Consider the following 12816-nt stretch of genomic DNA (forward strand, 5'->3'; position numbering starts at 1 on the left):
CAGGTACTACGCAAGACATAATGGAGATAATTGTTTGAACACACACACACGCACGCGCGCGCACACACACACACACACACACACACACACACACACACACACACACACACACACACACACACTCACACACACACACACACACACACACACACACACACACACACACACACACACACACACATAAAAATCTAGTTTGTTTGCAACCCTTGCTGCCTCTGCTGAGAAAGCAGTGTCGTGCCCACGTTTTTGTGAGTTTTCCTCTCCTCCATTACAGGCCCACGCTGGCATTCCTTTTGGCTCTTTTACGACCTTGCCAGCTCAGACTGGCTCAGCTTTGCTGAGCGCCAACACACACCGCTGTCAGTTTATGGCATGCCCTGTTCCTGTACAGAGAAAAAACCTTCCATTATAATTATCAGTACAATGAGCTGATTCACAGTGTTTTAACACCGCGCCTGAACACACTCAGACGTCTCATCAGTGACTTCCCCAGCGGATGAAGCCATGGTTTATGGCTCTCGCTCCTCCATCTCATTTGGAAGTTATTCAGCTGATATGGGGGAAACTATCCCCCCTTGTGCCAGGCAGGCACCATTACAAAAAACGTATAAATTTACATCTGTTGTTCATACCCTTTGCTGTGATTCAGAGATGCCACTTAATAGGTCGGCTCTGAGTGCTTGACACCTTTTCCCGTTTCAGTTGTCTTGCTCGAGACTGATGGGCAGACGCAGATGGCCACTTAAAGCAGCTGCATAATTGTCGGGGGCTTATGGAGGAAGAGAGAAGGAGAAGGTTTCGTTTAAAAGATGTCCAAGTGAAGGCCCCTGGTGTGCCCGGCACGAACCGGCAGTTTGCCATGAATGGGGGTTGGTGGTGGTGTCCGTTCGGGTTGGTGGTGGGGTTCCACCCCTCTGTCCTCTGAAAGATGAAGGCTAGGTTCCTTTAAAACAGTGGTTCTCAACCTTTTCAGGCCACGACCCCCAAATAATCATATTTTTACTGAGGACCCCCCCACCCTGATGAGCACTAAGAGTTGAGGCATTACATTTTGTATAATACGGGTCTATTGTGAAAATAGCAGATCTACATGCTCAAACGCCTCGCGAGCATGTAGATCTGCTATTTTCACAATTTCTGCCTCTAATATCTGCACATTTCTAAAGTGAAAATTAAGGACTTTTTAATACCTCTAAAATTGTCATTTTAGAGGTATTAAAAAGTCCTTAATTGTCACTTTAGAAATGTGCAGATACCCTCTATACACTTAAACTTTATTTGCGTTTGTTTACTGTTGAGTGAGAAAACAATATTGCACATTAAGTTAATCATCTGGGGACCCCCCAAAATAATTTGGGCACAGGTTGAGAACCACTGCTTTAAAAGACTGTGTGAAGGTGATGGAAAGTGGAAACCATGCGTCTCATACAGTATGTGAACCAGCTAGTCCAGCAGCCACTGGCGCTGACTGTGACTCAGGTCCCGGATAGACGCAGACTGGCCTGACAGTGATGGTGAAGATAGCCCCTGGGCACTGCAGCACTGTGCCTGGCTGGCTGGTGCCATCCTGTCTTCAGCAGCACACCACGAGCCGACTGGTTAGATGTTTATTTTCTTTTATTTATTTTTTAACTTTTTCTTTGGCTTTTCTCACGGAAGACCACGAGAGATGCCCAATCACCTCCTGCCCCTGCTGCTCCGCCCCACACACAAGCCACGCTCTGCTGCATGTCGCGGAGTCAGAGAGTGCCCGACTGCTATCGGCCAGCACAGACGCCAGTCTCCCACACTATCATCAGGGCGTGATGAAGCAGATAGCGCCGCGAAGGGCTCAGCAGCAGCCAGCACACAATGCGATTGTTCACAAAGACAAAGATGTGCAAGGATGGGAAAATACCTCAAGCCTGACACTTCCCCAGCGTGTTGTGCGGTTATGTTGCATCATCACGGTCTGTGTGTGTATAGTATACTCATAACTTAATGATAATCAAGGCCTTGTTCCCTCAGGCGACCAGCTTGATTGTTGTGAGAGAAAACAAGAAAACAAGGGACGGTATAGAAACCCAGCTTAATGGACGCCATCACCCTGTAATGTCCACTCCATAGAGTATTATATATTTAATAGAAAGCGGATAGCCCCGCCCCCCAGCAATTCATTTCAATGCAAGTGCTCAGTGGCGTTTTTGAAGCATGCGGAAATAGCTAATCCAGGTGCATTCTGGCTGAAATTGGCACATACGCCAAAATGTGTTACGTCGAGACGTATTTACGACACGAACGCCACTCGACGTCCATTGAACCCTATTGTGTAGACCCCAGTGGGCGCGCTCTTATGCTCGTGCATGTAGTTTTCCCCCCGCCTGCTGTTCCAGCTTTGGCCGGTAGGGAGGCTGCTTCAATATTTACAAGCCGTTCTGGGGGCTTGGTCCACTCCTGTTTAAAATAAATCTGTAGAGGGAGAACGTGCCGTCCTCCATGTCTCCCTCGTCCTGTCTTTCCCCTTCACATAAAGGCTGAGGTGGATGAAGTTCAGAGGTTGCGAGCTACTAAGCTAGTCCTGCTGCTTCCTGTCTACTGTATGTCTACTGTATGTCTGGCTTCATGGGAGTAGGGTCGCCACGTAGAGCTTTGTACTACAGGAGGTGAACAAACAACAGAGACCTTGACCCCCCCCCCCCCCCCCCACACACACACACACACACACACACAAAGCCCTCCTCCACTCCCCAGTCTCCTTCCATATGTTGGCGTCTCAGACACACAATGACCAAAGCTCACGTTCGCACAGGTCGGGGAGGTGGAGGGTGTTGTGAGAGGTGAGCGGGTACAGAATATCGTATACACTCACAAAGCTAAACTAGAGGAAGGTCAAACTTTTTTTTTCTTTTTTTTTTTTTTTCTGCCTTATTGATAGTAGTCATTGAGAGACAGAGGCAGGAAACTGGAAGAAAGAGTAGGGGAATGACTTGCAGCAGTGGTTCTCAAAGTGGATTCCAGGGAATCTGTGGGTTCCTATGGGGGTCTAAATTGACCCATACAAGTCTGTAACTCTGTCAGAGTTAAGGGGAAACCTTGAAATGTGCAAGTTTGAGAAACACTGACTTGCAGCAAATGGTCATCCAGGCCCGCACCACAACCTTGCTGTCAGGATTCAGGAATAGAGCCTGTATGTGGTACAATTCAACAATTCAGCCATCGGGTCGCCCCGAGGAGGATCAAACTTGCTGAACAATCACCCTTGAAAAAGCAAAATGTAGCGTTGTTTTGAAGTGGAAACCACGGTAGCATTGCAGAAGACGGGAGAATCCTCCGTTCTCGCACGCTGATTGGCCACGCTAGCTGGCTGTGGCTGCACTGTGAGCAGAGGTCAGCGGAGACTCTGGGTAAATGGCCATGTCGCCAGAGATCTCTGCTGCTGAGTCGACTGACTGAATAATGAACCGCACAGGCTTGTTTGATTTCCTCTGGAGACAGCTGAGAGGGAGACTGACCCACAGGCAGCCCGAGCTCCCACTAACCCAATCTGCTGCACCCCGCTCCCTCTCTCTGTCTCTGGCCCAGAGACGGCAGTCTACACAGGCCTTTTTAGGGTGCATCCATTCACCGTGATTTATCGTAAATTAAAAAGCTGGGAGCTCGGTTGCACGGCTAAAATGCCCTGTCTGCCTGCCCGCGCTCCGTGCTGTCTGAGCAGGATTCCATTTCCTCTCAAGCCTATTTTGTTGCCATTGTTGCAGACCGATATTTCATGTCGAAGTAATGCACGCCAACAGGGAAAAAGATTAATTCATTCCCATTGCCAGCCACGTAGCCTGATCACGCTGATTGCTAAAATTAGAGAAGCTGGCATGTATGAATATTTTATATATGCAGCAATCTGACATAGCCAGGCACATGCACACATAGACAACAAAGGGGGCTTGAGCCCCTGCCCTTTTATAAAAAGTGCCCTCTCCAGACGATGAATGCAGTTTTTACTATGGTGAAAGAAAGGCAAATGCCCTTTTTCCATGCCATACCGGTACCTAAAGGCAGCATTCAAGAGAATTGCCTTAATTGTCCAAACTCTCCTGAACTTGAATGCAGCCTCCTATGTTGACACACAACGCGTCGTGCTGTGACGCGTTGTGAGCTTGGAGGTCGGCTATTTTCTATATTTTCACCAAAAGGCCCTTTTTGAAATTTCAGCCCCTGCCTCTCTAACATTCTCTGCACGTCCCTGGACATAGCCACCATACAGTACTGTATATAGCTCCTGTCAGGTACAGAGTGCTCTCATGAAAATAGTCCTTTTGGAAGGGGCTGTGCTGCTGCTGCTGCTCTATGGTAACGGCATAATTACGGGGCTATGATATTACAGTGCAGAAGTTAGTGAAAGTGGTAGAGAGGCACAGTGAGGGAGCTAGCTCTCCCAATCCAGAGTCTTTCTTTTTTCTGGGAAACAAGGATGTTGGCTCGCATGCAGGCAGTCAGTGGTGATGGGTCTTGGCAGGCACAGATAGGGGCAGTGCAGTTATGGGCCCAGTCATAATCATATGGCTGCACATTCCTGTCCTATCTGTGCAGTAAACTGGATCTCCTTCTCTCTCTTATCAGCTGTCAGGAATTTTCTATCTGAGGCCCTCTCTCTCTATCTTGCTCTCTGACTCTGTCTCCCTCGCTCCCAGTGGTGTAAAGTAACTAAGTACATTTACTCAAGTACTGTACTTAAGGACACTTTTGAGTTATCTGTAGTTTACTTGAGTGTATCCAATTTACAATACTTTTACTTCTACTCCACTACATCTCGGATCCAAATATTGTACTTTTACTCCACTACACTTATTAGAAAACTTCAAATATAAATGATAATATTATAAAACATACATAAACCATTTTAGCCCTACTTTATACCTAGCCGACCATAGCCGATCGAGCTTGTAGATCTGCTATAGAGGGTATGCGCGTGACATCATCCTCATACACGGAAGTTATGCGGGAACGCCTACTGAGTGGCAAAAAACTACTTTCTGGCCATGACATCCCAAACATACAAACAGAAACGTCCTATCTGATTACATTTGGCGACATTAAACGACGTTAAACTCACTTTGCCACTTGATTTGCATATCTATTTTCAAACATTTTGTGCTTTTACTTTTGGTACTTTTGGTACTTTTTGATGCCAATACTTTCACACTTTTGTTCGAGTACATTTTGAATTCCGGACTTTTACTTTGTAACAGAGTACATCTATTGCAGTATTGATACTTTTACTTAAGTAAAGAATGTGAGTACTTTTTCCACCACCGATTGCTCCTCTCTCTCTCTCTCTCTCTCTCTCTCTCTCTCTCTCTCTCTCTCTCTCTCTCTCTCTCTGTCTCTCTCTCCCTCCCTCCCTCTCTTCCTGTCCCTTCCTTGTAGCTGCAGAGCTGACACAGAGCATTAACGGTTAATGGTCATTAAGATAAGGAAGCCAGGAGACGTCAGGCGGCTCCTGGGACAGGCTGGAACCCAAACAGCCCTGTTGCCCGCTGCGTCACCACAATGGGAGGGCGCTCCGCCTGCCCTATGCCCCCTGGGGAGCATTTTTTTTCTCTCCAGGGGCACACACAAGGAGGGGAAAGTGGGACTGGGTTACTAGGGCCCAAGTTGGAGCCGGGGCCTTCATTATTTTATACTTTATTGAAAAATAGCAGATATACAAGCTCACAGCTGCGAGCTTGTAGATCTGCCATTTTTGAAAATTTGCTTCTGGGGGGTCCCTGGAAGTAAATATTTTGAGATGGGGGTCCGTGGCCAAATACATATAATTTTGGGGGTCCTTCACATGAAAACATTTGAGCACCACTGAGCACTGACATAGAAACATAGGTTTTTAAAAAAAACCTTAGAAGGATTTGAAATATTCAAAGACTTTTACATTTTTCAAAAATAGCAGATCTATACGAGTGTCACGCTGCAAGCTTGTATATCTGCTATTTTTCAATAGTTAGAGCGCAAAAGAATGCGTAATAATGCGTTCCCAGTCTAATTGGGTTAAACCCCCTCCCCCTATGAAGAACATTCATGGGGGGCCCACTGTGAGTCCTTGTACCCAGGGCCCAGAATTTGGTGCGACACCCCTGCACACAGGAACACATTTGATACACAAACGGCTCTGGCCCATTGCACCTGATATAAGTCTATATACTGTTTTGTATTGTACCCATGTGTCTATTTTGTGAACCAAAGAAGCTTTTGAGCTCCCTGATTCCTTGAAGCATGTCCTATACAAGTTAACTCTTCATACAGAGCAGTGAGTGGACTGCTGAATGGTGCATTCTCAGATCTAGGCGTATTCCATCTACTAAGAACGGGTAAAAATAATGAGCTGTCATACTCATATATCATCTGTGAGGAACAATATTGTGAATGCAGAAAAGATATGACCTTTCATAATTGCTGTGTTTAAGTGAAAAATACAGTTGAATGCCTCCCTAGCCGTCTTGGAAGATTTCCCAACAGAGGCGAAACTGTGATCGGGGCTGTTCTTTAACACACACACAAAAAAAGAAAAAGATCCTGGGCACTTCCTGACTGGAATGTTCCTTTCTGGCAGACAGGCAGGGGCGTCAATTGGGTATGGCAGGGGTATGCAGCTGCCATACCCTGGGTCCAGAGGAGAGAATAAAGGTTTCTTTTAAATATAAATCCATGAATGTCTCTTTTTCTATCTGTGCTGGTCAAAATGGTCACTTTAACAATATTATAATATTCTCCACATCTTGACGGTATATTCCCAGGTTCCGCAGGTCAACTGCACAGGTGCAATTCATTATTGTAAATTGTGGCACGTTTACTAACATGCCAAGTTTAGCTGCACTTGAACAACCGTTCCAGGCTGCCATATCCAGCCCAAGAAACCGTAGAAACCTGTGTAAAAAGCTGACAAAAATCATTTTTTCAGACATTGTGAAAATAGCCGATCTACATGCTCACAACGCCTCGCAGCGCGAGGCGTTGTGAGCATGTAGATCTGCTATTTTCACAATAGAACCGTGTTATACAAAATGTAATGCCTCTTTTCCATGAGGACTCCCATCTTTGCCATACCCTAGCTTTTGCTGAACTGACGCCACTGCAGACAGGCCAGGCCTAGTATGTCCACAATGTATGATTATCTACCACTAATAGTCACATAAAATGATAATCATAGATGAAGACATTTTAGTGGGCCAGCAAGGCTTATTGTTTCAGGATCTGGCGCCCCAAATATGTTCCTTCACAAGCAAATGACATGGACATTTCATTATGGCTGTCTGAGAGAGTGACGGCACTTTGTCCTCTCCAACACGTCTATTGGGTTTTGTTAGTCAATATGTTATTTTCTTCATTCTGCAGAGAATGAGAATAGCTTCAACAATACACACACTGTAAGACCACACTGCGGTGGCAGATGCCAAACGATTTCAGACGACTGCACTTTTCATCAGTACTGCACGTTTGAACTGTATAATTATAAAGACCAGAAGCAACCCCCCCCCCCCCCCAAAAAAAAAGACATAATTTGAAATGATTGATGTAGGCCTGCATTTATATTGAAGTTCTTTCCTCTCTAGAAAGACACAAGACACCATTGACAACCAAAAAGAATAAACGAATGAAAAGAAATATTCTTGTGCTGATGAAAAACTAAATTAAGAAAAAAAAAAAAAAAAAATTGCTCTTTGCAGTTTGTAATTCACAAATATGACTTTTGTGTGTGTGTGTGTGTGTGTGTGTGTGTGTGTGTGTGTGTGTGTGTGTGTGTGTGTGTGTGCGTGCGTGCGTGCGTGCGTGCGTGTGTGACGTGTCTCTTTTACTTCTACTCCACTTCATCTCAGATCCAAATACTTCACTACACTTATTAGAAAACGTCAGATATAAATGATAATATTATAAAACATACATAAACCACTTTAAAGCCCTATTTTATACCTAGGTTATTTGAAAATAGCCGATCAACAAGCTCACAACGCATCGCAGTGCGTGTGTGAAATCAAACCTCTCTTGACTCTACCAAGCAGAATTCTTAAACGATAAGCTATGGCCTTGATCCTCTATGTTTGTTGATCAGCTTATCGAGGTTTGTTACCCAGCATTGCCTGGGTTTATGCGGATGAACCAGTCTGACCACGTGTTTTAATTTCATGGAAATCTGGGTTCATGATTTAAGGCGTAATCTGAAGGCTTAAAAAATGTTTTGCAACTCGCAACTCGCATGACTGAGCCTGATTTTGAGATTTTGAGGAGGTTTGGGTTTGCTCTGGAAACTATCAGAAATGTGCCCTTTCATGACGTTTCCTTAACATACAAGCCAAGTCTTGTTATTTCTACCATTTGAGACGTTTTGTAAATATGAAATAAATATTTTTCAGTGTCTCCTGAGCAATCTAATCCCATTTCTAAATCTCAAAAAAGGTCAGAATGACCTGTTCAGTCATGCATGTGTCAAAAGGCCTCACCACGCGAATGCAAGATAGCTATTTTCAAAATGTTTGCATCTTTCTTATATTATTTGACAATTTTGCCAATATTTGACAGAATTATGAGGGAGGGCGAGCTCTTCTGGCATCCCCGACCCGGGGTTGCGTCCCTACGGTGGGGACGCGACCACAGGGGGACGGAGCGCCGGCAGGCAGTTCCTGACGCTGGTGACAGCTAACCTGGTGAAATGCTAACCTCTGTCACCTCGTGCATGGTGTCCCCACGGTGGGGACGCGGGAGGACGGAGCGAGAGCAGGTACCACCTACCCTAACCCTAACCTGAGTAAAACTAACACTGGTGAAATGCTAACCTGCCGACACTGGTGAAAGCTAACCTGGTGAAATGCTAACCTCCGTCCCCTCGTGGGGACGCGACTCCGGGTTGGGGACGCAACTCTGGGTCTGTGCACACACACTCCCTGGATGCCAATTCAGAACCTCTGCCCCACATTTTTCACATGGGCCTGTTCTAGCGAAGGATTGCAGGATTGGTCCGTTTTGAATAAAATGCCTCAAATCATGAACGCAGCGTGCTATTTTGGTGAAATTGTCCATGCACATTCCCAATAGGCAGAGGAGGAAAATGACACTTTAAAATGTTCAAATCAGCCTCATGGTGGCGGGGCCGGGGTTGCGTCCCTACGGTGGGGACGCGACCACAGGGGGACGGAGCGCCGGCAGGCAGTTCCTGACGCTGGTGACAGCTAACCTGGTGAAATGCTAACCTCTGTCACCTCGTGCATGGTGTCCCCACGGTGGGGACGCGGGAGGACGGAGCGAGAGCAGGTACCACCTACCCTAACCCTAACCTGAGTAAAACTAACACTGGTGAAATGCTAACCTGCCGACACTGGTGAAAGCTAACCTGGTGAAATGCTAACCTCCGTCCCCTCGTGGGGACGCGACTCCGGGTTGGGGACGCAACTCTGGGTCTGTGCACACACACTCCCTGGATGCCAATTCAGAACCTCTGCCCCACATTTTTCACATGGGCCTGTTCTAGCGAAGGATTGCAGGATTGGTCCGTTTTGAATAAAATGCCTCAAATCATGAACGCAGCGTGCTATTTTGGTGAAATTGTCCATGCACATTCCCAATAGGCAGAGGAGGAAAATGACACTTTAAAATGTTCAAATCAGCCTCATGGTGGCGCTATAACATGACGATTTGTGTTTTAGCCTATCAGTGTAAAACTTTGTATTCAGAACCTCTGCCCCACATTTTTCACATGGGCCTGTTCTAGCGAAGGATTGCAGGATTGGTCCGTTTTGAATAAAATGCCTCAAATCATGAACGCAGCGTGCTATTTTGGTGAAATTGTCCATGCACATTCCCAATAGGCAGAGGAGGAAAATGACACTTTAAAATGTTCAAATCAGCCTCATGGTGGCGGGGCCGGGGTTGCGTCCCTACGGTGGGGACGCGACCACAGGGGGACGGAGCGCCGGCAGGCAGTTCCTGACGCTGGTGACAGCTAACCTGGTGAAATGCTAACCTCTGTCACCTCGTGCATGGTGTCCCCACGGTGGGGACGCGGGAGGACGGAGCGAGAGCAGGTACCACCTACCCTAACCCTAACCTGAGTAAAACTAACACTGGTGAAATGCTAACCTGCCGACACTGGTGAAAGCTAACCTGGTGAAATGCTAACCTCCGTCCCCTCGTGGGGACGCGACTCCGGGTTGGGGACGCAACTCTGGGTCTGTGCACACACACTCCCTGGATGCCAATTCAGAACCTCTGCCCCACATTTTTCACATGGGCCTGTTCTAGCGAAGGATTGCAGGATTGGTCCGTTTTGAATAAAATGCCTCAAATCATGAACGCAGCGTGCTATTTTGGTGAAATTGTCCATGCACATTCCCAATAGGCAGAGGAGGAAAATGACACTTTAAAATGTTCAAATCAGCCTCATGGTGGCGCTATAACATGACGATTTGTGTTTTAGCCTATCAGTGTAAAACTTTGTATGCACACTCCCTAGAGGACAAGGAAAAAACACTGCCCTGCATTTTTCATATCTACATTTTATGGCACCACCAGGAGGCCGACTTATGTAAAGTCAGCCACCCCCCCCCCCCAAATCATATGGGGTTGAGAACCACTGCCATAGAGTATATAATACAGTATGCACAGTATACTATGTAATACTAGGACGGACAGAAAAAAAAAACACACATTTATTTGAAAGTTGCTCACCCAGCGCATGCTTACCTGGAAGTACTCTCCTTGACAATAGAGCCTGTGCACTGCGGTTTGAGGCCACAGAAGCATGTGCAGTAGTGTTCTTTGTACCAAGCTCACAGTACCAGATGTGGCCACTTGTTCAATCTTGCATCAAAAAGCCCCCACCGCGCTGGGGGCTTGAAACACTAAGACGACACAGACAAACAGGTAGACAAGACAACTTGAGACAAGAAGTGTTATCAGCTTGTCCGGTGATGCCTGGGTTATTGCACTGACAGTGTCCTGCTTCATGACAAGAAATAGGCTCTCCATCTCTCTCTCCCTCTCTCTGAACAAGCTCTGACGTCATTCACCACATTGAGTGATTAGCGCAGGTGTCAGTCATGTCCATATTTGACGTCTGGTTTGTCTATATATGGGCATATTTGTCTTGTCACAGAACAGACCAAAAAAACCTTAACAGGTAAGGTAAAATAAAGTCTATATTTATAAAGTGCCTTTACAAACAGCTTGTCTTCATGTCAGTATTACAATCGCTTAAATCTGCATCTTTAACCCATTTATGTAGGCTCATGCGCTCGGATGATGCCAAAGTTTTACAATCACTTAAGGCTGCATCTTCCATCCAGTTATGTAGGCTCATACGCCCGGATGATGCCAACATTGCGGGCAACACCCATGGAGGTACCATCCTGAAGATGATCGAGGAAGCGGGGACCATCATTTCCACACGCCACTGCAACAACACACAGGGTGGGAACCGCTGTGTGACTGCACTGGCACGAGTGGAGAAGACCGAATTCCTGTACCCCATGTTCATTGGAGATGTGGCCCATGTTAGTGCTGAGTTAACATACGCCTCCAAGCATTCGCTGGAGGTGCAGGTGAATGTCATGTCAGAGAACATACTCACAAGTGTGAAGAAACTGACCAATACGGCAGCCCTGTGGTATGTTGCCTTCTCTCTGGAAAATGTCGAAAAGATTATGGAGGTTCCTCCTATCAAGTACGATAGTCCAGAACAGGAAGAGGAGGGGAGGAAGCGATATGAGGCCCAGAAGATGGACAGACAGCAGACTAAAGAAGGAACTGAGGTGGCGTTGACTCCTGTACTTGAACCAGAGAAACATACGGTTGCATTCAGCCAGTCTAGTCTGATCCATCTGGTCGGCCCATCTGACTGCACACTACGCGACTTTGCCCATGGAGGTGTGACGATGAAGCTGATGGATGAGGTGGCTGGAATTGTGGCAGCTCGACACTGCAACACGAACATTGTCACTGCCTGCGTGGATGCCATCAACTTTCATCGCAAAATCAAGAAAGGCAGTGTGGTGACCATAACGGGAAGGATGATATTCACTAGTAACAAGTCTATGCAGATTAAAGTATTTGTAGATGTTGCATCAGTCATGGAAGCCGACCATGGGAAATATCGTGCCGCCACCGCAGTCTTCACCTACATTTCCCTAGACCAAGACCACAAGCCTCTACCCGTCCCTCCCCTGAAGGTTCAAGGAGAGGAAGAGGAAAATCAGTTCAAAGAGGGCGAAGCACGCTATCTCCAGAACAAGGCTAAAAGAATGGAAGCTAACTAGAAAAGGGTGCTCCTCCGAGCAATGGTGTTCACTAGGCTGGGTGGCCTACCGATCATTGTGTCTTACAGCCGACAGAACGGGAGGAAGCTGCTGCGGGGGGAAATAGTATTTCTGGATGAACTTTGCACATTTGTGGCAGCCCCTGTTTTGTGGCATAAGTGACATTTCTTTTGGAGGTGCGCTCTAAAGAGGCCCCTCAACATGCCATACCAATTTGGATTTGATTGGATATTGTGTCCATGATATATGGAGTTAAAAAATAGGCCTGCCTGGCCCACTAATTACAGGTAATTACAGGCAAACAGTATGGAATATCAAATATCAAAACCTGATCTGTCCATTTGTACCAGGGGTTGTCCATTTAAATATGGTGCGCAAAATCTTAGCTAACTCTTACATGTAACATCACTGTGAAGGAAACCATATTTCAGACTAGAAAGATGCAATTTTGGGAAATTGCAAGAGTGGTTGCCGTTTTAACTACTGTACATTGAGATAACTACTGTACATTGCAAGTGTGGTTATCTCAGCAATTGTTGGTTGG

At 46.3% G+C, this 12816-nt stretch overlaps 1 protein-coding gene across 1 annotated transcript; it reads left to right on the top strand.

Moving 5' to 3' along the window:
* Nucleotides 1-11246: 11246 nt before the first annotated feature.
* On the top strand, nt 11247-12272 carry LOC308294182 (cytosolic acyl coenzyme A thioester hydrolase-like; the record flags this gene model as incomplete). The annotated part of the gene is made up of 1 exon (XM_080736906.1): nt 11247-12272. The coding sequence occupies one exon, from the start codon at nt 11247-11249 to the stop codon at nt 12270-12272; it is 1026 nt and encodes a 341-aa protein (XP_080593032.1).
* Nucleotides 12273-12816: the final 544 nt, after the last annotated feature.

This window comes from Nannobrachium achirus (assembly GCF_963921795.1).
Source record: "Nannobrachium achirus genome assembly, chromosome: 11".
NCBI lineage: Eukaryota > Metazoa > Chordata > Actinopteri > Myctophiformes > Myctophidae > Nannobrachium > Nannobrachium achirus.